General features: G+C 45.1%; 1 protein-coding gene across 2 annotated transcripts in view; it reads left to right on the top strand.

Annotated features, from left to right (window-relative positions):
• Window positions 1-8,982: 8,982 nt before the first annotated feature.
• The window catches only part of TMEM135 (transmembrane protein 135), a 371,662-nt gene continuing 354,938 nt past the window's right edge, over window positions 8,983-25,706 (top strand). The window contains exon 1 of one of the 2 annotated variants that reach the window (XM_007068579.4): window positions 8,983-9,362. In XM_007068579.4, coding sequence (XP_007068641.1) covers window positions 9,222-9,362 — 141 coding nt within the window. In that variant the 5' untranslated portion in view covers window positions 8,983-9,221. The remainder of the gene's footprint in view (window positions 9,363-25,706) is intronic. The other variant, XM_043528656.1, reaches the window with a different exon arrangement.

Raw genomic sequence — 25,706 nt, forward strand, 5'->3', positions numbered from 1 at the left:
CCCCAAATTTGAAAGTATCACAGGGGAAAAGAGGCAAGGGTGTCATATTTCTTCTTACTTAAAATACTTCCAGATTGATTCAACATTTAAAAATGTTTCCATGGAAGGAATCCCAGGCCCCATACATTTGGAATTCAAAACCTCTAGCGAGGTTCAGTTCTTCTTTTGGATGATCTCATTCCTCTCTTTCCTCATCTTATTTTGATCCAATTAGCTAGCAGCTTCAGCTCCATACACTGAGGTGGCATGCAGAATCCCTCACACCACCAGCCCAACTGTTATAGCCTTAACTTCCCCTACATGGCCACCTGCCCTGCCAGGGAAAGAAAACTAATAGAGTCTCTTCAAACTGCTAGCCCAGCTGAAAGAGAGCTGTGCAACACAACTGTAGTTTGTTTAGTCTTTGTCATACTAACCGTATATTTAAGACAATATGATATAAACCCAATGTACGCCACAATTTTGTAGCTGATCAATTTGCCACAGAACCCACCCTTAGTGAAATGGTTGAGTTCTGAGACTAACAAAACCACCCAAAATCTGAAGTTCCGAGCTCTTTTGTTTGTGAATGTGAATAGAGCACAAATCAATGCAGGGCTGTCTTCCTGGGGGGCTTGTCTACACAGGAAAAGTTTACCACTGATATCATTATAGTTAAACCAGTATAGACCATTGTACAAACAGTCTTATTCCAGTATAAGAGTGGCTTTTTTCAGTTTAGCTTAACTCCCCTCTGTCCCCCAAGTGACATAAGATAAACTGAAAAAGGTCCTCTTATACTTGAATACGAGGGTCCATAAAGGGGGTTATATCAGTATACTGGTTAAAATGGACACGTTAGGCCATATCTACACTAGGGACTTTTTAGGAATACTAGTGTACTATACTTGCGAAGTGCTCTGAGTGTGGATACAAACACAGCTCAAAGCTGTGGTTTGTACTGGTATAGTAAATCGACCCCCATGAGTGAAACAAGCTGTATCAGTGTCACCGTGCCTCAGTGGGTCACAGCTGAGAATGCCAGATTCAGGACAAACTGCTGAAAAATAGGGCAGACTCATCGCAATCATGTGGTTATTCTATCATTAGATTATACCAAGCCAGTAGCAAAAATAAACTTCTGTCTTACCACACTGGTTAACAAGAAGTAAAAAATGCAGTCTTCTTAGGCAGTTCAGCCTTTGTCTCCCCACCCAGACGCTGGACTCTATGATGAGTGGTTACTGAAAACCAATTTAATCACATATAGGGTCCTTCCAATCTCAAGAGATCAGCCACTTAGCCAGATCAATATATAACTCAGATCTTACCCAATAATCACACTACTGCCAATCCTTTAGTAACTAAAATCTAAAGGTTTACTAATAAAAGAAGAGAGTTAATAGATCATATACATACAATAATTGCAATGTCCTTATATCAGGTTTATAGCAGTGATGTTATAGACTACTGGCTTGTAAAGTCTCTCCGGTAACTTCCGAAAGACTGGAAGGTCCTCAGTCCATAGTTCAGTATGCTACTTTTAGCTGTAAATCCAGTCCAGAAAATCAGGGCAGGAGAGAGGCAAGATGGAGTCATGTGCCTGGAAATTCACTCTTTCAAACAAAGCTCACAGCCCAGTTTGTGGAAAGTTACTGGCACAAATTGGAGTCTAGGGTCACACAAGCATATCACATGTCTGTCACGGCTTGATGAGCTATCTGGGTGGAATGAGTTTCTTCCATGGCCCACTGTTAGAGTGAAGTGTCCTTAATGGGGCATCCAGCTTGAATGGGCTGGCTAGACTGGATGTAAATAACTTCAGATACAGTGAGGATACATGGATTTAAACAGGATGATCTTATTTACGCATCATAACTTTTCCATTGGCACCTTACATGACACACTTTGTACAAAATACGTTGCAATTGTCTAACTGTGGCAAAACCAAGGATATAAATGGTCATATTTCAATCATACAGCATTACAACCAGTAAAAGTGCTGCTTTGCTGGTATAATTGCATCCACACTAGGGATTACCTCTGGCACAGCTATGTCAGTCACAGATCACACCTCTTCACACCCTTAATGGACAAAGCCTTGCCGGCAGAAATCTGTAGTGTACGGGGAGTCTACACTACAATGGCTTTCCTAGTAGAGCTATACTGGTGCAGCACTGCCAGCAAACTCCCTCACAGAGAAACAGCTTATATTTGCTGGTCTAGTTAAACCACATCCCCAAATGACATAAATTATACTGACAAAAGGACTCTTTTGCTGGTATAAGTTGCCTTTACATCGGGGTGTTTGCTGGCAGAGCCATGCTGGTTTGGGGTGTGTGTGTGATGTTTTTCACACGTCCAACCACAATTATACTGGCTAAACACTGTGAGTGTAGATCTGGCCTTAGCTTATACGGGTGTAAACTTCCCATGTAGACAAGCCCTTGAATCTGCAAACAGCCATTGTTAATAGCTCTGAGTAGCATGAACTGCCCCAGTCACCTCTATTTGAAAGCTGAATATGTAAATTTCAGTATCAACACTGGTTTCAGAGTGGTAGCCGAGTTAGTCTGTATCAGCAGAAAGAATGAGGAGTACTTGTGGCACCTTAGAGACTAACAAATTTATTTGAGCATAAGCTTTTGTGGGCTAAAAATACAGTAGCAAGATTATATATACATATATATATATATATATATATATATATATATATATATATACACACACAGAGAACATGAAAAATGGGGTTGCCATACCAACTCTTAACGAGACCAATCGATGAAGGTGAGCTATTATCAGCAGGAGCAAAAAACAAAACAAAACCTTTTGTAGTGATAATCAGGATGGCCCATTTCAAACAGTTGAGCAGAAGGTGTAACAGCAGGGGGAAAATTAGCATGGGGAAACAGTTTTTAGTTAGTGTAATGACTCATCCACTCCCAGTCTTTATTCAAGCCTAATTTAATGGTGTCCAGTTTGCAGATTAATTCCAGTTCTGCTGTTTCTCGTTGGAGTCTGTTTTTGAAGTTTTTTTGTTGAATAATTGTGACTTTTAGGTCTGTAATTGAGTGTCCAGGGAGGTTGAAATGTTCTCCGACTGGTTTTTGAATGTTACAATTCTTGACGTCTGATTTGTGTCTATTTATTCTTTTGCATAGAGACTGTCCGCTTTGGCCAATGTACATGGCAGAGGGGCATTGCTGGCACATATCACATTGGTAGATGTGCAGGTAAACGAGCCTCTGATAGTGTGGCTGATGTGATTAGGTCCTACGATGGTGTCCCTTGAATAGATACGTGGACAGAGTTGGCAATGGGCTTTGTTACAAGTATAGGTTCCTGGGTTACTGTTTTTGTTGTGTGGTTGCTGGTGAATATTTGCTTCAGGTTGGGGGGCTGTCTGTAAGCGAGGACTGGCCTGTCTCCCAAAATCTGTGAGAGTGAGGGATCGTCCTTCACGATAGGTTGTAGATCTTTGATAATGCGCTGGAGAGGTTTTAGTTGGGGGTTGAAGGTGATCTGTTACTTTCTTTGTTGGACCTGTCCTGTAGTAGGTGACTTCTGGGTACTCTTCTGGCTCTGTCAATCTGTTTCTTGACTTCAGCAGGTGGGTATTGTAGTTGTAAGAACACTTGATAGAGATCTTGTAGGTGTTTGTCTCTGTCTGAGGGGTTGGAGCAAATATGGTTGTATCTTAGAGCTTGGCTGTAGACAATGGATTATGTGGTGTGGTCTGGATGAAAGCTGGAGGGATGTAGGTAAGTATAGCGGTCGGTAGGTTTCCGGTATAGGGTGGTGTTTATGTGACCATCGCTTATTTCACTGCTGAGCATTTCAACATCCAGCTTATTCCACAAACCCAAAATGCCTCCTACACCTTCCTGATACCAAAAGCCTTGGTCCTTCCCTATCCCTGAGCCAAAACATCCTTCCATCTATAATGTGGTTGTGTTTTCAGTACAGCCTGCAGTTCATTGAGAATGAAAAATTATGGGGAAGGGTAAAACAAACCATTAGTATCAAATTAAATAGGGTACTGTAATTTTCAAACTTTTCTGGCATGGCCAACATCTGCCTTGCAGACCACTTCCCTTCCCATTCATGATGGTGTGGCGCAACTCTTCTCCCAGTTGTGATTACTTGCACTCTGTTGGTGCTCTCTGAATATTAAAATAATAGGCAAAGGAAGATGGTAGGAGCTACTGAGTTGGCTCTTGCCCCAATGGGAAACTTGCTGGAAGAGATGGGGAGAGGTTGGTGCCAGATAAATGGATAATTTGCAGGAATTAGTTGGGACTGTACAAATTGCTTGTAACCTGCTGAATTAGATTCCACAGGTCTCCCTAAGAAGGGCCTGGAAGTTGACTACAGGATAAAGGAGTTCTTTTCTCTCTCTGGAACTGACCCAACTCCATACTTTGATGGGGGTATTGAACTTTTACTGATCCCTTGGGTTATTATTTTATGGAAAGGGAGGTTTTCTTCCTATCTCACCCTGGGGCCTGTTTTCTGTCCAGCTCCTGTGGTGGCCTTCTCCTGACTTGACTTTTGCACAAGGGGGCAAAGTGAAGAATGCTGTTCCCCACACACTGCTGCACGGGTGGGACTTGAAGGCCAGATATAAAGGAGCTGCAATACTTATGAGAGTCGATGAAGGCTTGGACAGGGAGGTGAATGAAATCACAGCAGGACAGGACTGCAGAAAATAGCATAAAAGGTGACAGGCAGTTTTGCAGAGGGAAGATATGAAGGAGGACAGAGTTCAGGATCATGGATGAGCTGAGGAAATCAGGATATATATGATTTAAAGAGGGATTTGGGGATGGAGCTCTTTAAGAATATGCCTCTTATCTAAGAGAAGCATTTATATCCTTCAAATGCTACCAAGTTTAAACTTAGTTCAGAGGGATGGACAGGAGTCATTAATATAATGTATGTGAGCTATGAACCTTGTATGCAGAGGAGACTTAGGCACAGTCCACAGAAGTCTGAAAGAGCTGCTGGAGCCAAGGTTGGGATCAGCCAAAGAGTTTGTTCCGATGATGTAATGCTTCTTAATGTTTCATTGGCTGAGTGTTGACATTTGATACCTTGCTGGTGAGTCTCTGGAGGTAGGCAGTTCTCTGGCTTGTTAGGTTCTTATTACACTGACTTATTCTCTAACTTGCCTCTGAATTCTTAATTACTCCGAAGTCAGGATTTGGCAGATAAAACTCTACACTTGAAAGGTACTGCTTTTATCGCGACTGATATTATCTTAAAAAAAAAAAAGAGGGCAAGGTATATGGAAAATGTAAAACACAGCAATATAAACAAAATTATTGTTAAACAGAATGTCCTTCGGCTGACATCTCAGAGAAAACTTAGATCTCCAAAGGTGGAGAGCCTGATTAGCTGATAAAAAGAAAAGGAGGACTTGTGGCACCTTAGAGACTAACAAATTTATTTGAGCATAAGCTTTCGTGAGCTGCTCACGAAAGCTTATGCTCAAATAAATTTGTTAGTCTCTAAGATGCCACAAGTCCTCCTTTTCTTTTTGCAGATACAGACTAACACAGCTGCTACTCTGAAACCTGTAATTAGCTGATGTTTGCACAGCGCTTTGGTAATGTGCAGCCCTGTTAGTGCTAAGTGTTTTTATGACTTGATCTCCTACTCTATCAATTAAAAAACACTGATAATGGAGGGATATTGCTGGTGGCAAGGACCAGAGAGAAAGAGACTCCATTTGACCACAAACAGCCCTGTTACAGATTCAGGAGACAGGCTGAAAGGGAGACTCATGTTACCACACCTGCTGCAGGACAGAAGCTAGCTCTCAGCCTTATTACAGGAAGGGGGGATCCCAAAACAAGCAATTAAACAAAGTAGTATAATTGGTTAGGATCAGCAAACAATTAAATACCAAGAGTACAGAACTGGAATCAGTACATCCCGGTGGAAAAACTGGAGTACTCTTCATAAATAATAATGGAGAGGAAGTGACAGGGACCATAAAATGGGAGCAGAAGACTGCCTCCAGGACTTAAGATGGACTGCAAATAGTGGGGTAGAGCAAAATGCTGTGTTTAAGGTGGGAAATATAGGTCAATGGGCATCGCCAGTCACTTCGCTTTCTCGAGGGGTACTGCTCCACATGAGATTTGGGCAGCAATACCATGGTGCCCAAAGTCTAGAAAACTGGCTCCTCTGACCTCAGCAGAGAGCTTCCATCACTTTACATACTGTGTAGCATTTCTTATAGGGGAGATCCCCTTGTGGATACCACCCAACCCAGACCTTCCTTATGGAAGCTGTAATGCATCCTTCTGGCTGGATGGTGGCCCCTGGAAATGGAATAGCCCTGCTGCTTACTCTCTTACTCTTAATAAGCTCTTTTAGTAGCTTCAGTTGCTGAAAGTTACTGTTTCTATCCCTGATGATGACCATGTGTTTGTGTGTGTATCGCCATGTTTCATTGCAAAATGGCACTCTAGATTGGATTTGAGCTCCTGTGGGCCTTAAACACCTGACACTAGATAATCTAACATTGTCAGCCATGCAATCTGCTCATTTAGTGCATTTGGTTGTGTCTCCTTCTAGTGGGTAGTCGTGACAAAGTTAAGAGTCTGTTACTTATTGACAGTTAATGGAATTTCGGTTTTAGTTCTAGGTACATTAGCTTCTAGTGAAGGTCAGTTTCTGCCCTTGGTAATGACTATATCTGACATAGGTGATGAGACTGTTAAAGAGAGTAGATGAAAATGAACTCCCTGCAGTGTAAAAGTCTGTACTATAGACAAAACCTTACATCAGTATCACTACCCTTGAGCGACACAGTTAGCATATGTCTACATTAGCACTTTTGTCAGTATAACTTATGTCACTCAGAGGTGTGGAAAAAACCCCACCCCTCTAAGTGACATAGGTTACACCAACAAAAGCACCAACATGGACAGTGCTATATTGCCGCTTGTAAGCTCGCAAGCGGAGACATGCCTCATACCGACTTAAGGCCCAGCATGGACAGCGTTATGTTGATGGGTCTGCTTCTTCCATCGACATAGCTACCACCTTCTGCAGAGGTGGATTAACTACACCGATGGGAGCTCTCCCGTCATCGGTGTAGCAGCATCTTCTCTGAAGTGCTGCAGCTGCGCTGCTGTAGCATTTTAAGTGCAGACCTACCCACAAACAACGGGAGGAAAGTCAGCATCATACAAGTATTAAAAAAGGCCCTCGTGCTGATCCTGGGAATTACACAATCAGGTGAATCAGATGAACGAATAACTAAAGACAGAGTTATAACACAACCAATTGAGGACAGCATGACAGATAAACCACCCCGGTTTTGTAAAGAACAAACATACCTTGGTAACCAAAGTTATTCTTCATGTATTGCATTAAAATGACACTATCAAACAATGTAATTTCTCTGCCCCTCTCTCCCAATCACACACAGCTAAATCTACCTTTCTCCCCAACAAATTACTGCTACTTCAGGGGTTCTCAAACTGGGGTTATTCCGTGGCGGGGGGGTGTCGCAAGCTGTCAGCCTTCACCCCAAGCCCCACTTTGCATCCAGCATTTATAACGGTGTTAAATATATAAGTGTTTTTAATTTATAAGGGAGGCCGCACTCAGAGGCTTGCTATGTGAAAGGTCTTCTGCAGTTTCCACGATATGCTATGCATCCGATGAAGTGAGCTGTAGCTCACGAAAGCTCATGCTCAAATAAACTGGTTAGTCTCTAAGGTGCCACAAGTACTCCTTTTCTTTTTACGAATACAGACTAACACGGCTGTTACTCTGAAATATGTGAAAGGGGTCATCAGTACAAAAGTTTGAGAACTACTGAGCTATTTCATTTGCATGACAAGCTGTTCCATTGTAAAGGGAGCAGATGATGTCATGTCTCTATTATATGTTGATACAACGCATCAGACATTGACAAGGCTGGAAAGCCACAGTGAGTTGAGGAGTTAATCCCCTATCCATTTGCTATTAGTGCATGCGCGTCCCTCATTCACAGAGCACCTGTTATTTTATTGTCAAAGTACATCCGTATTCACCCATGTAGTGCTCCAGGTGCCTATCCCATTCATTAAAAATTACAACAAACATAGACAAAGGACTGCCCATAAATATACCCACCTCAGCCCAGATACTTAACCAGGAAGGGAACAGGGAGGTGGGCAGAAGGCTAACAAATCAGGGCTCTGGCCGTTGGGGTGGGATAATGGTCCAGCTTGAGTTCCAAAACCGAGGGTGGCACAGACCTCCCCAAGTCCCCAATCAGCCCTCTTCACCCCACATGCACAAAACATTCCCCTTTCTCCGCCCTCATCCAGCCCTTTCCACCCCCCCCCCCCGCCATGCACGTAGCTCCCCATCCAGCCTTTTCCACCCCCCGCCCCCCCGCCATGCACGGAGCTCCCCATCCAGCCTTTTCCACCCCCCCCCCCGCCATGCACGGAGCTCTCCATCCAGCCTTTTCCACCCCCCCCCCCCCCGCCATGCACGGAGCTCCCCATCCAGCCCTTTTCACACACCCCCCCCGGCCATGCACCGAGCTCCCCATCCAGCCCTTTCCACCACCCCCCCCCCCCGCCATGCACGGAGCTCCCCATCCAGCCTTTTCCACCCCCCCCCGCCATGCACGGAGCTCCCCATCCAGCCTTTTCCACCCCCCGCCATGCGCGGAGCTCCCCATCCAGCCTTTTCCACCCCCCGCCCCCCCGCCATGCACGGAGCTCCCCATCCAGCCTTTTCCACCCCCCCCCCCCGCCATGCACGGAGCTCTCCATCCAGCCTTTTCCACCCCCCCCCCCGCCATGCACGGAGCTCTCCATCCAGCCTTTTCCACCCCCCCGCCATGCACGGAGCTCCCCATCCAGCCCTTTTCACCCCCCCCCCCCCCCATGCACCGAGCTCCCCATCCAGCCCGCATTCAGAGATCCGGCCCCTCCGCTCCCCATGCAGAATTCGCTCTCCGGTCCCGCTGGCTCCTCCTCCCGCCCGGTCGGTCGGTCGGGGTGGCCGCCGGCCTCGGGGAACACAAGCGCTGAAAGCCCCCGTCCGCTCATCCCGCCAGCTCCCTGGGCGCGGGACGCGCTGATTGGCTGCAGGGCTCACGCGAGCCGCGCTGGGGGCGGGTTTGGCCGCGAGTAACCCCGGCCGCGCGAGCTGCCCGCGCGACCTTTCTCCTGCGTTAGTGGTGCCGCGGCGCCCCTCCCCGGCGGTCGCAGGAGCGCGGCAAGATGGCGGCGCTGAGCAAGTCCATCCCCCACAACTGCTACGAGATCGGGCACACCTGGCACCCGCACTGCGGCCAGGCCTTCGTGCACATCACCCACGGGGCGCTGGCTGAGTCCCTGCGCATCTACGGCACCCTCTACCTGGTGAGCCCGGACCCGGGTATGGGGGCGGGGAGAGGGACGTGGCCGCGGGGGGGCGGGGAGAGGATGGACATGGGGGGAGGATGGGCAGGGGCTGCGGGGGGAGAAGATGGGGGGGGGGAATCCCAGGCTTGTGTGTGGCAGGGAGGATGGGCAGGGGTTGTGGGAGGAGGGTGGGCAGGTTGGGGGGACAGGGCAGGGATTGGGGGGATGACACTGAGTAGGGCGGAGAGGATCAGGACCGGGGGGGGTGCAGAAGGAAACAAAGCACCCTGTGTTTGGTGAGCCCTGAATGGGACAGGGGACATGGCGGGAGGGCCAATGGGACAGGAGGAGGAGGAGGAGGTCACCAGGGTGAGTTCTGTTGGAGGAGAAGGGAGGAAGAAAGCCCTTGACCTTCGGGACAGTGAGGGGAACAAGGATGCACTGGGGATGACAGCGTCCTTTATCTGGTGAGAGGATCAGGAGGAGATCCTACAGGGAGCAGATAGAGAACCATGTGGTACAAGGATGTCATCCCTGTCTTCTGAGGGGCTACCCACCTGGGTGAGGCAGGGGTGTTGGGGATGGGGGGACTTTGGAGAAATTTGGCACCATTCCCGGTGCCTGAGGTACTCCTTCCCCAAAGAGGAAACTATGTGTGTAGGGGTCTTTTTAGGTAGGGAGGCTTCTGGGATGAATTCCGATGCAAGATTAAGGTATGTTACTCCTTATTTTGGAATGCATCTGGGATGAGCATCCTGCCTCTCCTTCTCCTCATTGTACATTTTTGGGGCATTTGGGATATGTCCTCCCTGCTTAACTGTAGATATTCTCTCCCACCTTTCTCCATTTTGGGAAGTATCTGCTGTTCCTTTCTAAGTACATTTTTTTTCTCAGGCAGTTATGTGCTTGCCTCTTGCTTACCTCTCCTTTGCTTCCATCAAAAGTTTGTATTCCTCATTTTAAATATACTTATCCTACCTTTAACTATGTAATTTACAGGCCTCTGTATCCTGGGGAACATGTGCAGAAAATACTCTCTCTCTCTCTCTCTCTCTTATAGATGTATGCAAGATGTATCTTCACTTTCCCAGGAGTAGCTTGTGAGGCCAGATGAGATATATTCCTAATTTGACTAGGTGAATAGTGATATTTCATTTGGGAGGAGAGAGATTGAAATTTACAAGATTTTATGCTGTTTCAAGTGGTGACAGGTTAAAAGAGAAAATTTAGGGTGTTGATCATTCTATCAATAGCAGCTGTGCAGCTCCCATTGGAATCAGTGGAAACTGCATTTGTAAAATTAGGAGGACAGTCAGGCTGACAGTATCTTAAGCATGGATTGTCAAAGGAGCCTAAGTAGATTAAGCACCCATTTAATGGACATTGGGCACCTAACCCACTTAGGTTCCTTTGAAAATACCAGTTTAAAGATTGGATTAAAACACTCCACGCAATCCTTCCTTACAAGAGAGGGAAACTTGAAGATATTAAAGTGAATCCAAAATGAGTAAGACTTATGGCACGTCTGAATCCTGAATTGTAACAGCACTCTCAGTCACTGAATGGTTTCACTGAATGAAAATCATGACAGGCTTGCTTCTGAGTTAAAATTTGTTGTTCCATACAGAGAAATTCACACACCAGTCTTTGCACAACCTTGTTATTTTTGTTTACCATTCTTAACTTTACCCATGTGAGTGATCTCATTAGCTTCAGTGGGAGTTACCACTTGTGAGTAAAGCAAAGCGCAAGTGTAAGGTGTTTGCAGAACCTGGATCGTTGTTTGAACAACTCACAGCAATGAGTAAAAAAATCCAAATTTTGTGAAGAAAAATCAAATTCTGCGTTTTATGTATTCTAACTGTAAGTTCCTCCTGTTGTTCTATGTGCTTTGTGGCTACTGTTTCATCTTCTTAATTTTATCAGTGGGTGGTCAAGTGCTGTTTCCAGTACTACTTTAGGCCCTGTCCTCTTCACAGCAGTAGAAATGTACGTGTCTGGCCTTGTTCTCTGCCAAGCATGTAATTGTCTCTGTTTGTCTGCTTCTCTGGTGCCACAAGTTAATAAGTTAGGTAAGTAGAGATAACTAACATTTCATCTTCCAAAAGTTTGTGTGGGAGTAAATTAGAGTGAACAGACAAGGAGAGAGTGACTGGCCGGAGGCTAGTGGTACGGAAATGAACACATTTGGGGACAGTTGTGAGCCACAGTCCCAATTTGTAACATCTACAGCTTACATTTCTGAAATGTTTGCCCACCTCTCTGTCAATTATGGAGACTGACTGAGCCAATTAAGTGTAGCCAGCATTTGTTGAAAATTATTTGTAAGTGAAATGTTGGCCAAAAACAGTCTCTTTGAATTCTTAAGCAGTCCTGATATTTTTTACACACCTATGTAATGTGCTTAAATGTGCTTCAGGTAAAAATTAACCCTGCAAGCTTAGTGTTCCAGTTGTCTTTAGTTTTGCTTCAGTTAATTTTGGAAAACCTTTGCCATTGACCTAAGGTAAATTGACAGCATCCTTTAAGGAGTATATTTGACAGTCATATAGCTGATTTTAGGTATATTAAGTAAAGCTGTCAATATTCATGTAACTGTCTTGTTATGATGAGCCTTGTTTCTATCTGTTCTTTGTATTACTGTAGTGCCTAGGAGCACTAATTGTGGAGCAGCACCCTGTTGCATGAAGCATTAAAAGAGGCTGGATAAACATTAAGTATTAAAAGTAACTGCCCCTAAACTGCAATTGTCAAAATAAATAGTACTTTTCATTCTAGTGTCCTTACTTTGTTGTCTGTTCACTTGGTAATTCTCAGTGGGTCTTCCCGACACACATATTTAGAAGCTCAAGTAGAGACAAATAGCTTCTCAGGTGCTTAGCTAATCCATGCTATGACTCCTCTGGCCTGCCATTGCTCCCTGCGTTATTTACCCAATTTACATCCAGAATACAAAGTGTCTGCTCTATATTGGTAGGAAGGGTTTTTAGATGTTCAGTAACTCATCATTGAGGGACCTCATTTCTGTAATTATGGTGTTGATTTTGGATCTGAATAGTTGTATTCCTCTTGTCCCCCTCATTCTCTGTGCCATCTTCCCCAACACTTCTCTCCTGTGGATCTGGCCACTCTACAAAGATGTTTGAAAATAGATTGCTTTTATACTGCACGTCCAGACCTCTATCATACATAAAGAGATCAATTTACATCTACAGTGTGCTTTTGCTCAGCTCTGAGCACCCATTAAATTTATATGACTGTCTTTGAAAAGGCTACCAAACATGGGCTCCCATGCAGCTTGTGCATAGAAAAATGCCAACTTATAAAATGTCTGGCGTGCCCAACTACCACTTGAAGCTCTAGATCAGTGGTCACCAACTGGTCGATCGTGATCTCTGGCGGCACAGCAGAGCTTCTAAGACAGGCTCCTTGCCTACCCTGGCCCCATGCTGCTTCTGGAAGGGGGCAGGGGTCTCCCTCTGCGTGCTGCTTCTGCCTGCAAGCACTACCCCTGCAGATACCATTGCCCGGGAACGGGTAGCTATGCCCAATGGGAGCTGCGGGGGTAGTGCTTGCAGAGAGGGGCAGCACGCGGAGCTACGTGCTGCTGCCCCTCCCCACAGGGGCCGCAGGGGCTTGTTGGCCTCTTCTGGGTGTGGCGTGGGGCCGGCGTAGGCAGGGAGCCTGCTTTAGTGGCAGCCATGCTGATCCAGCAACCAGGAGCTGCTGGAGATAAGTGCTGTCCGGCGGGAGGCCGCACTCGAATCCCCAGCCTTGCGCCCCCTCCGGGAGCCTGAACCCTCTCCTGCACTCCCAGCCCTGCCTCAGGCTCAGCCCAGAGCCCCCTCCCACGCTGCAAACCCCTCGGCTCCAGCCCAGAGCTTGCACCTCCTCCTGAACCCCAACTCCCTACCCCAGCCTGGTGAAAGTGAGTGAGAGCGAGCGATGTGGGGGGGGGGGGGATAGTGTGAGTGGAGCAGGGTTTTGGGGAAGGGGTAGGGCCTCGAGGAAGGGGGGGTTAGATGCTGGGTTGCCCTTAAATTCAAAAAGTGATCTTGGGCATAAAAAGGTTGGAGACCACTGTCCTAGATGGTAGCCCGAATACCCAAATGGCTATTTGCATCTGCCCAAGCTTTTGAAAATGTTAGCAAATGTATGTAGACAGCACTCCTCATCTGTTTCACTTCCAATTCTGCAACATTCAAAGACAGGAAGTGAAAAAAGTGCTTTAATAGCATTTTTTAAAAACCAAGTGACTAAGTCTTCCTCTCCACCTATTTCTGAGACTTTTCTGTCAATTTGAAGGCACTTACCTCATTGCCTCACTACACTACAGGTGCCCCATAAGAAGATGGCTGAAGTATCTTTAATGATTTTGAACTAGAGGGAAAGGAGTAAAATCAGGTAAAACAGCAGTATTTGGAGAATCTACATCTTATAGCAAAGATTTTTTGAAAATTCCAGCATCTGGAGTGCAGCTGAGCCTGAGCATTCAGACTTGAGTGACTGTCCTAAAACATGTTTTCAAAGACCAAGCATCTACCCACATTCTGCTTTGATGTTTCCCCTGTTGTTGGGTATCTAAAGCTGGCTGCTCAAACCATCTGCAGAGTACCCAAAGGAAGCCATTTGCCAATACACATGCTAGTCATGAGTGTGAATTTGATGTCTCTAATGCAGTGGTTCCCAAACTTGTTCTGCCGCTTGTGCAGGGAAAGCTCCTGCTGGGCCGCGGTGGTTTGTTTACCTGCCGAGCCCACAGGTTCAGCCGATCGCAGCTTCCACTGACTGCGGTTTGCTGCTCCAGGCCAATGGGAGCTGCTGGAAGCGGCGGCTAGTACGTCCCTCGGCTCGTGCTGCTTCCAGCAGCTCCCATTGGCTCGGAGCAGCGAACCGCGGCCACCGGGAGCCACGACTGGCCGAAGCTGCAGACACGGCAGGTAAACAAACCGGCCCGGCCCAGCAGGGGCTTTCCCTGCACAAGCGGCAGAACAAGTTTGGGAACCACTGCTCTAATGCATCACAATTTTCAGCGAAGTCAATAGGAATTCTGAATCAGCTCCTTTCAAGCTCAGACCTTGGTAGTCAGAGTGTGACTACACCTACAAACCAAGAGAAGCTCTACATTCACTGGTATTTTTTACATACTTCCACTCAGTTTGAGTGAGGCAGAATTTTTCTCTTCAATTATACCTACAATTCCAAAGCCACATAAATAATAATTTTAGTGATGTGGTTTAAAATTTTTAGCTAAGAAAAAAAAGTTAAATATGAAAAGTTATGTTTTTTTCAATGCAAGGCCAGTTGCAAAACCAGAATATCACTGTTTACCCTTTTCAAGGAAACCTATAAAACTCAGGGCTTGTTTACATTCTGTATTTTTGGACCAACTACATCAGTACAAAAAAATCTGTAGCGTAGACAAGCCCTAATCAGAAGTATAATATTAATAATCATGCTCTTGGATCCGATTCCACATAACTGCAAGCTAAAGATCTCATGGAACCTTTTTTTGAAGAGTTGTGAAAAATGCTGGTATACTAACAGTCTAAATCCTTTCTCTTTGTCACTGCAATGGATCCAAATATCCAAAACTGTGAACTACTGAGTGCTGAATAGCGGCTCTGTTTGCTTACACTTCAGTGCACTACATGTATTTCACTTACTACTTTGTAAACTGTTTCTAGGTAACTTGAACATGAAAGGTGATATGTAAAACTAAATTGTCTCCTTTTTCCACCACACAGTTTTCATTAAATCCTTGACCTGCCAAGTTTAGTGGAACTATAGAGTTTCACCCCTCCCCTGCACCAGATATATTCTTTCATTTAATGAAACCAGGATTTATCTTTATTCTAAATAAGGGAATTTTCATTTGCCTCACGTTTTTATAGCAGAAGCATGTTATACATCAGAAAGTGCAGTAGATTGAATTATGTGAATTTGTCATTTATAATTTGAATATTAAGTTTACTCAGTTGTATTTCCTTTTCTGTGGAAAGAAGTAGCCATTTTTAAAACTTAGTTCAGTATTTGTCCTAAACTGTTGTTTTCTAAGTGGATTGTATATACTGTCTTGTTTTCAGTTGAGCTTAAGAAAAGGGTGGGTGGATGTAAGAGAATATAATAGTGTGTCTCTTGGTCAATAGTGGTCTGCGGAATCAGGTTTTTTGAGTCCTCTATTCAGCCTGCCACTGTGACTTTGAGTAAATCATTTTGCCTTTGTGTTCCTCAATTTCCCCATTTACAAAATGGGTATAATAATCCACATGACACCAAACTTGTGGAGTTAGTGGCATGAGGCATGATAATTAATACTTGTAAAATACTTTGAGATACTAAAAAAATTCTGTAAAAGTGAAAATTATTATTTAGAAAAGTCTAGGGATTTTTTTTTTTTTTTGCACCAGACATAATCATACCAAATCTCTGATCTCCAAAGAGTGTCAAGTATAAATGAGGCAGCAATCTTAGAGCAGTAACAGCTACATCAACTGACTTTCTGTTGACAGATTGGCTAGCCAGAGACAACTCAAAGGAGGTATCAAACTGTCCCCAAAATAGTGAGCATTTTTTATGTAACCCTTCTGACCGTCAGAGTTGGCAGCAACAAGGGCTGGGTTCAATATCTAGGGGATCCATTCCAATAACACAATGCAAACCGGCTCGAGCCCCCACCCAGTGACCTGGGACAAATATATACCACCCCCGCTGGGCGCCTCCAAGAGGCAATACTTCCCCTCTTGCAAGCACATAGTCTGAGTGTAGCAAAAAGCCTTTTAATAACAGAGAGAAACAATGTGGCATTATGTTGGGGAAACACCACCACCAGGATTCATAACACAACCCATGAGAAAAAAAACCCACCCCAAGCAAATTGGGGCATGCCCCTTTCCCTTTGGTTCTTGAGTCCAGCAACCCCAAATCACCCAAAGTCCCAAAAGTCCAATGACCCAAAAGTCTCTGTCCCTGGTCAGGGCAGCCCCAGAGTTTGAAAGTTTATCTGCAGAGCTTTACCTCCCACCCTGGGTGGAGATGGGACGGGGATAAGAGGCACCTTACATGATCTGAAGCTGACCGCCCCACAGCTCCATAGGCCTTCGCTCCGCTCCGCCAGCTGCCCCACGAACTCCTTCGCTCAGCTCCGTGGTCCACAAGCAGCTCCCGCCATCCCATGAACTGCTCCACCAGCCGGTCCACAAACTGCTCCGCGTCCCACCAGCAGCTCTTGCCGTCCTACGAACTGCTCCGCCAGCCTGTCCACAAGGCACTCCAGCCGTCCCGCAAACTGCTCCACAATATATCTTCAGGCTCCCCCATAACTTAACACAGTGCTCAGTGATTTCAGCTCTTAGTAAGTTCAGCTCTTTGGTGAATTCAGCTTGTAGTAGGGGAGCCTCAGTGCTGGTGCACTATTAGCCCAAAATGAGCTCAGCAGCCTGTAACTAGACTGCTAATAAAATCAAAATTAGCTCTGATATTCCACAGTGGAGAGAGGTGGAAGTGCAATTAGCATGTAAGGCCCTCACCAAGGGGCCCATGCCACCAAGTATTAATACTTGTCCCCAGCCTCTCTCAATTCACAGAGTTTTGGAACCCATGACCCTTGCCTAGCGAGTGCTACTTAGTTGATGGTGAGTCCCTCCATCATAACAAAAGGCCAAGTACAGTTCCAAGCACAGTTCCCATAATCAGGGTAATAACAATTTATTCTTTCTGCCCCAATAACAGCGACACTGGGGATCCCACAGCAGCCAAAGTGACCATTTGGGCAGCTATGGCCTCAGTCTAGGCGGGGTGGGTGTGCCTATGCAAATGAGATCGGCCCCTGAAGTTTTTTTTCACAACTTGCCACACCTCACCACCAGATGTCAGGGTGGAGCTCATCCTGACACTGCTTACATTTAGATGCTCCATTTTTCCACTAACTTGAGCAGCCAAGGAATCTCAGCAGACAAACACTGTTGGCAGCTGGTGACCTCATTGACTGCTGGATCTGTGATCCTTTCCCAATTTCCAAATAATAATCCTGAGTGGGCACATTTTGATTTTTCTTGTGGCCAGTGACTACCTCAAAAGCCAGGGATAGCTATGAAAGTGCAGCCCAAAAAGACTGCTTTCAGGAGGCTAGATACCTATCCATTACTGCTAATGCTATTAAAAGCATGCCCAAGCTTGTTGAAACATCACAGACCTGCCTGTGCTGGTCCTGCTGTTCCTACTCAGTTAAAGTGTTTGAAATGGTGCTAGCCATATGTACAAGTTTTGCCAGATGTGGACATGTTATCTTTTAAAAATGTAATTCTAATTTAGCTGTTCCTATAAAGCATCTGAACTGTAACATTTAAGAGTATTTAGTATCTCCTTGTGAGGTATTGCTGATGGTGAGGAGTGTGTCTGTTGAATACAGCACTCTTGTTTGAATACTGGAAACAGAACATGTAACATAATGGAAGAGGTAACAGTAGATGGCTTACAGATGGTGTCTTTGACTCCAGTACTCTGTAATACCTATATTACCAGAGTCATTGTAAGGCTTTATTCTTTAATACTTGTCATGCACTTTGCTATCTTCAGATGGAAGGTGTTATAGGAAAAAGTGCAAAATAATTAGCTGACAGTAGTGCTAAAAAGACTGAAATAAGTTTTATAATAACGTTTTTCTTTAAAGGTGCTCCATGACTAAAGACATCCTGAGTGCCCAAGAAAATATGACCAAATAACATAGCTTACAAAAGTCCAGTGTAAATAAGGCCCATTAATTAAAAATGGAAAGAAAACAGAACAGAATTTGAAAGTGTCTTTTTGTATTTTGAGTCATTAATGGTTGGCCTACTTCCTAAGAATGCAAACAGACTGAGGGGGAAAAAATTATTTTTTTAAGACTCCTTCATTTAAAAAATTTAAAGCTGGAAAGGAGGACCTTAGGTAGCTGACGTATGAGGTTTGAAACATGTAGGCCTCTGGAGTTATGGGTTCAAATGATAGGAAGGTCTGTTTTAACCTTTCAGTTTTTTAATGTGGATAAAATGAACTTTTGTCCACTTACTGTACGTGGGTCTCCTGAATGACAAAAATTAAATAAAAAATCCTGATTGCTCTATGTGAACATCTGAAATTTTTGTGGTACATTTCTTCTAAAGCAGCAGCGTTAGCTAGTGTCATGATTAAATTTTCATTTACATAATTGATTACGGTAGACAGAATTTAATCTTGCAATTTAATTTGGCTAAAGTATTCTTCACTTCCTCTTCTAAACTTTTGGTAAACTCCTTCTGTGTTTCATCCCAGAGGTGGCTGAATTACTGCGGTGGTAGAAATAATTGTTCTGCATGGTGTGTGTAGATAAATATACATTGTGACAAAGTTCCTGCTCTACCTTGGTGATCTTGCGCTTATTGGCGGATTTGCTCACCTTGGAGCTTCTTGGCAGCCCTCAGCTTGGCCGTTTTTCTGAATTCACAGTCCAGGTCAACTCCTCCTGTGTCTGACCAGGAGTTGGGAGGATTTGGGGGGGAACCCAGGCCCACCCTCTACTCCGGGTTCCAGCCCAGGGCCCTGTGGAATGCAGCTGTCTAGAGTGTCTCCTGGATCAGCTATGTGACAGCTACAACTCCCTTGGCTACTTCCCCATGGCCTCCTCCCAACACCTTCTTTATCCTCACCATAGGACCTTTCTCCCGGTGTCTAATAATGCTTGTACACCTCAGTCCTCCAACAGTCCGCGTTCTCACTCTCAGCTCGTAGTGCCTCTTGCTCCCAGCTCCTCACATGCATGCCACAAACTGAAGTGAGCTCCTTTTTAAAACCCAGGTGCCCTGATTAGCCTGCCTTAATTGATTCTAGCAACTTCTTGATTGGCTGCAGGTGTTCTAATCATCCTGTCTTAATTGTCTCCAGAAGGTTCCTGATTGTTCTGGAACCTGCCCTGTTACCTTACCCAGGGGAAAGGGACCTACTTAACCTGGGGCTAATATATCTGCCTTCTGTTACTCTCCTGTAGCCATCTAGCCCGACCCTGTCACAACATTTAGAAAGCACTTTGCAAAATGTCTGAATAAAAGGTATAATTACAAAATAGCATTGTGTTAGAAGAGAGAGAGAAAGTACCAATGATGGATAATTTATTATATGTATTATTGAGCACCTCAGAGCCCCAGTCATAACTAGGATGCCATTGTGCTAGACACTATACAGACACAGAACAAAACGACAGATTGTGCCCCAGTGAGCTTACAATCTAAGTGTAAGACAAGAGCAGGCATACTGGCAGGGGAATGCAAGGAAACAATGAGACAATTTTGATCTTTGTGATAGGCTGTGGTCTCCACACACCAGTAGTCTAATTGTTGTCAAGTTTTTAATGACCAAAACTCTCCAACAGGCAGAAATTTTCCTTTTGCTTTTAGTGAATGTCAACAAGATGGTGCTGCTGAACCAGTGCAGACACATAGACAGGACCAAACCATGTCTAGTGTTACTACAAGTGTAGACAAGAACAAATGATCTTTACCATGATTTCATAAACTGTCTTTGAGGTTTGGGCAACTTTGTATAATTTTCAGTGCTAGCTCAGGTACACCGATTGCTGAGCTATGATGTTCGCAACAAAACTTTCTGGTGTAGACAGGGCTCTAATGGGCAAAGCTGAAACATTTTGGAGAATGATCCCATTAAGGACTAAGGCAGGGAGGAAAAAAGAGTTCATGGGGAAGGAGATGTGGTATCTGGAGGTAGTTTGGGGCCAGAGGAAGAGGAAGGTTACAAACGGACATTAACTTCTTTATAACTTTTCCTTCTGTTCCATGTTACAATACAGTAGAATCTAGACTTTTTTGAACACCAATATTATCAGTGATCATTTATATGAACTATTTTTTCCTGATGGGGGGGGGAAAACAATCATATAATGAAATTGATATATATGAAGAAGTACAGTAGAACCTCAAAGATATGAACATCAGAGTTACTGACTGACTGGTCAACCGGACACCATGTGGAACCGTAAGTAAGCAATCCAACAGCAGCAGAGATGACCTGCCTCCGCCCCCCTCCTCCCCCAAGTAGCAAATACTGTACTGTGCCTGTATTGCATCTTAAAGGTAGGCACATCTGGGCTGTCTGTTCCCGTTCCCACCCCCACCCCTTAATTGCCACATGGGGGCAGTCACAGGTAGGAGGTGAAGATGCTGAGTTTCACAGGCACGACTGTGGGCCCCCGGGTAGGCAGAGCAGGAGCAGCGTTGGGGTCTGCAGCTTTCCTGTAAGCCACAAGCGCAGTTCCCCGCCCTCTCTGGAAAAGAAACTTCCCAAGTTCCTGCAGGAACCTGGCCTGGAGTGTTGCTGCTGGAGCTGGAGCCCAAGCTCCTGCTTGGATGTTGGGCTCAGAAGGAGCAGCTCAGTTTTAAAGGGCCATAGCCTGCACTGCGTACCCACTGACACCGTGGTGCCCCAGGGTGCATCACTCATCACCCTTGGAGCCAGGGGGCTAGAACCAGCTGTCTGTGCACATCCCACTTGCTGGGCAGCCACTTACAGGTAGAGTAGAAGACACTGAAGTTCACAGGCACAGTTGTGAGCCCTCGCTCTGAGCAGTCCACCCTGAGGAGCATCCCATAATGTCTTGTTCAGAGTTATGAACGTTTCAGAGTTACGAACAACCTCCATTTCTGAGGTGTCTGTAACAATGAGGTTCTATTGTAGTTGCCATCTGTTCGCATTCTGATGCCTTCAATGCACTGGAAATCACTTTGCAGTGTTTGTAGGACAGGAAGAAAGTGATGTGGTGCATCATAGAGCAACTTATGCACTGTACCTACTGTAATTTTGGGCAAATACATGAAGATCATGACAGATAACGTGTCATGTATGTTTTATATAAATAATCAATAGGAAGCAAGATCACCCTTCCTCTGTACTGAAGTGATGAGATTCTGGAATTGGTGCATATGAAATCACAGCAGTTTACCTTCTGGGCATTCCAAACATCACCACGAGTACCCTCAGCAGACACTTTTTTGCTCAGGACCACTAATGGGAAATAGGTCCCAACATGCTCCACCACATATGGTGATGGGGCATCCTGCAGGTAGACCTTTTCACCATGGCCAGAAACAAGAAAGGCTTCCAGTTCTCGAGAGGTGGACTGAGTCGCCGTTCCTTGGGAGATGTCTTTCTCCTTCATTAAACATTGGGTCTGCTGTATGCATTTTCCTCCAGTTCTTCTAATATACAAGGTGCTGATCAAGGTAAAGAAAGATAAGGCCAGGGTTATTCTGGTGGGCCTAATGTAGCCAAGACAGGCATGGTTTCTTTTCCTCATCTAGTTGGCTGTTTGTCAACCGATCACCCTTCAGATGTTCTCCATCTTCTCTCTAAGGATGCCTGTCAAATTCTTCACTCCAACCTGGAAGTTCTTCGCCTCTAAGCATGGCTAATCAATGGCTTGTGGGATTAGGCTCAGTCTGGTCTGAGGAGGTAACCAGAGTATTGTTGCACGGTAGGAAGCAGTTTACTCATAATACTTACCTACAGAAGTGGATGAGATTCAGCTACTGATGTGACATATAAGACACCTTCCACCAGCGTCGTCTTCGCTGTCATATATACTAGACTACATCCTGGAATTGAAAAAAGACAGAGTTGTTTCTGAGTAGCAGCAGTGTTAGTCTGTATCCGCAAAAAGAAAAGGAGTACTTGTGGCACCTTAGAGACTAACAAATTTATTTGAGCATAAGCTTTCGTGAGCTACAGCTCACTTCATCGGATGCATGCAGTGGAAAATACAGTGGGGAGATTTTATATACACAGAGAACATGAAACAATGAGTGTTACCATACACACTGTAATGAGAGTGATCAGGTAAGGTGAGCTATTACCAGCAGGAGAGCCGGGGGGAACCTTTTGTAGTTATAATCAAGGTGGGCCATTTCCAGCAGTTAGAGCCAGAAGAGTACCCAGAAGTTACCTACTACAGGACAGGCCCAACAAAGAAAGTAACAGAACGCCACTAGCCATCACCTTCAACCCCCAACTAAAACCTCTCCAACGCATCATCAAGGATCTACAACCTGTCCTGAAGGACGACCCATCACTCTCACAGAGCTTGGGAGACAGGCCAGTCCTTGCTTACAGACAGCCCCCCGACCTGAAGCAAATACTCACCAGCAACCACACACCACACAACAAAACCACTAACCCAGGAACCTATCCTGGCAACAGAGCCCATTGCCAACTGTGTCCACATATCTATTCAGGGGACACCATCATAGGGCCTAATCACATCAGCCACACTATTAGAGGCTTGTTCACCTGCACATCTACCAATGTGATATGTGCCATCATGAGCCAGCAATGCCCCTCTGCCATGTACATTGGCCAAACCGGACAGTCTCTCCATAAAAGAATAAATGGACACAAATCAGACGTCAAGAATTATAACATTCAAAAACCAGTCGGCGAACACTTCAATCTCTCTGGTCACTCGATTACAGACCTAAAAGTGGCAATTCTTCAACAAAAAGACTTCAAAAACAGAGTCCAATGAGAGACTGCTGAATTGGAATTAATTTGCAAACTGGACACCATTACATTAGGCTTGAATAAAGACTGGGAGTGGATGTGTCATTACACAAAGTAAAACTATTTCCCCATGTTTATCCCCCTTCCCTGCCCCCCCCGTTCCTTAGACGTTCTTGTCAACTGCTGGAAATGGCCCACCTTGATTATCACTACAAAAGGTTTTCCACACCCTCCCCCCCTGCTCTCCTGCTGGTAATAGCTCACCTTACCTGATCACTCTTGTTACAGTGTGTATGGTAACACCCATTGTTTCATGTTCTCTGTGTATATAAAATCTCCCCACTGTATTTTCCACTGCATGCATCCAATGAAGTGAGCTGTAGCTCAGGAAAGCTTATGCTCAAATAAATGTGTTAGTCTCTAAGGTGCCACAAGTCGTCCTTTTCTTTTTAGGGTTGTTTCTGAGTTCCATTAGTGTAGTTTTGGCAGCTGTTACAACATTTCATTCCCTGGTGGAGGGTTTTTGGGTATTCGATCATCCAGTGATGAGGTTTCTCAAGGGGTGGGTGTGACGTTCCCCTGGTGTTATCTGGACTGGTGATCTGCTAGGTCACTCCAATCCTCGACTCTGGGAGCCAGCCTTACCCTGCTCTGCTGTGAGAACCCCCACTCCTGGCCTGTTCGTGCACAGCCTCTGGCATGTAAGCTGCTCCCAGGTACATGAGTGAGCACTTTTGGCCAGCCGCTGTTTGGATTGTGCAGCTGAATGACACTAGTCAGTATCTCCAGTCCCATACACAACCCTGTAACCTCTGTCTTGCAGTGTCCAATAATGCCCGCTGGATGCTGCAAGCTTATATGAGTTTGTCTATTTAACAAAGAAATTGATATGTAACAGGCTTGTTATCCCAAGGGGAGTCTGACATGTTTCAAACCAAATGCACTGCTTCAGGTAGAATAAACAAATTTATTAACTACAAAAGATAGATTTTAAATGATTATAAGTCAAAGCACAAGAAGTCAGATTTGGTTAAATGAAATAAAAGGAAAACACATTCTAAGTTGATCTTAACACTTTCAGTGCCCTTACAAACTTGGATGCTTCTCACCACAGGCTGTCTGGATGCCCTTCAGCCAGGCTCTTCCCTTTGATCAGCGTTTCCGTCGCTTGGTGGTGGTGTCTCTAGATGGAGGTGTAAGAGAGAAAAGCATGGCAAACATCTCTCCCTTTTATTATATATTTCTTCTCTTGGCTTCAGCCCCCCTCCCCCCTTCAGATGAGCATTACCTCATCGTAGTCCCAAACTGACCAAGGGAAGTCTTAACAGATTCTTTGATGCTGCCTAGGCCAGTGTCCTTTGTTCTTGTGAGACTGGGCTGGGTTTGTCCCCTACATGCCCTGATGAGGTGTGAATTGCCTCTCTGTTCCTGGAGAGTTTTGCCTGGGCTTGTTTTAAGCCATGAGGACACATTTTCAGCCTCATAACTATATACATGAAATTACAACCTATAATGTTACTATAACATTACTATAACAATGTTCAGTGCATTGTGAGCCTTCTGAAGACACTCAACATGACAAACTTTGCATTGGGTATCACACAATCCTATTATACGGATGAACATGGTGGTGCAGGGTGTTCCCCCGAGATACAGAGTGTCACAGTGGGGAATCATTTTGCACAAGTCAAATATCCTACCCTGATTTGGGAACCTCAGTTTGGTGCTTAGATGCCTTACAAGAGCCGCTGTTGAACCTGTGGCAACCTGCTCCCTCCTTGCCATTTTCAACAATAAGTCCTTCTGGTAGCCATTACTTCTGCTTGAAGAGTTGGGGAGATTAGGGCTCTGATCGCATATCCCCCTTTCACAGTATTTTTCAGCGACAAGGTCATATTATGACCATATCCCAAGGTCACATTATGACTACATCCCAAATTCTTACCTAAGGTGTCTTCTGATTTTCACATTAACCTGCTTATTCAGCTTCCACTTTTCTTCCCTAAACAGCACCTGAAATAGGAAGATTTGATATTGCACACACTCAGTGTCAGAAGGGCTTAAGCCTTTTACTTGGGCAGGACTAAGACATTTAGAAAATTTCCCAGATTGTTTTATGTCTATTCTGGACAGATCTAAGGGATCTCCAGTTCCCAAGCAAAGACTTTCTAGATGGATAACTGACTTCATTATCTGTCAGTCTCATGATCTTCAACCTCCTTCCAGAGTAGTAATTCTTTCTTTAATTTGATAATCATTCCTAAAAATGTACCCATTGCTGAAATATGTAGAGCCACAACTTGGACCTCCATACATACCTTTTCTGAACAGTATGCAGTAACTCATGACTGGGCTTTTGATGCTATGTTAGGCTCTACTGTGCTGTCTTCAATTTTGGACTGTACGCCAAAGCCCTCCCCTCCTTAGAGGGTACTGCTTGGTAGTCACCTAAAGTGGAGCACCCATAGGGACGCTAGTTGAAGAAGAAGAGATTACTCGCCCTGTGAAGTAGCTGTGGTTCTTTGAGATGTGACCCCCCCCCCCCCCCCCCCCCCCCGCCATGGTTGCTCCACCACCTGTTGTCCTTCCCCTCAGTTTTGGAGTTCTCTGCTATCGAGCTTTGTGGTAGAGAAGGAGATGAGGGATGTGCGTCTGCACAGTTTTATATAGCCATGGTTCAGAGCACAAGGCTGGATAGTGTGCATGTGTGGGCCGAACAGGCACTGCTACCCAAGATCTCTGATCAAAGGTGCATGGGGGTGTATATTCACCGGAAGTGTAGCACCCATTGGGAAGGAATTGAAGTGGAGCATTCATAGGGGGGACATATCTTGAAGAACC

This window comes from Chelonia mydas, chromosome 1, assembly GCF_015237465.2.
Source record: "Chelonia mydas isolate rCheMyd1 chromosome 1, rCheMyd1.pri.v2, whole genome shotgun sequence".
In the NCBI taxonomy this organism is placed as follows: domain Eukaryota; kingdom Metazoa; phylum Chordata; order Testudines; family Cheloniidae; genus Chelonia; species Chelonia mydas.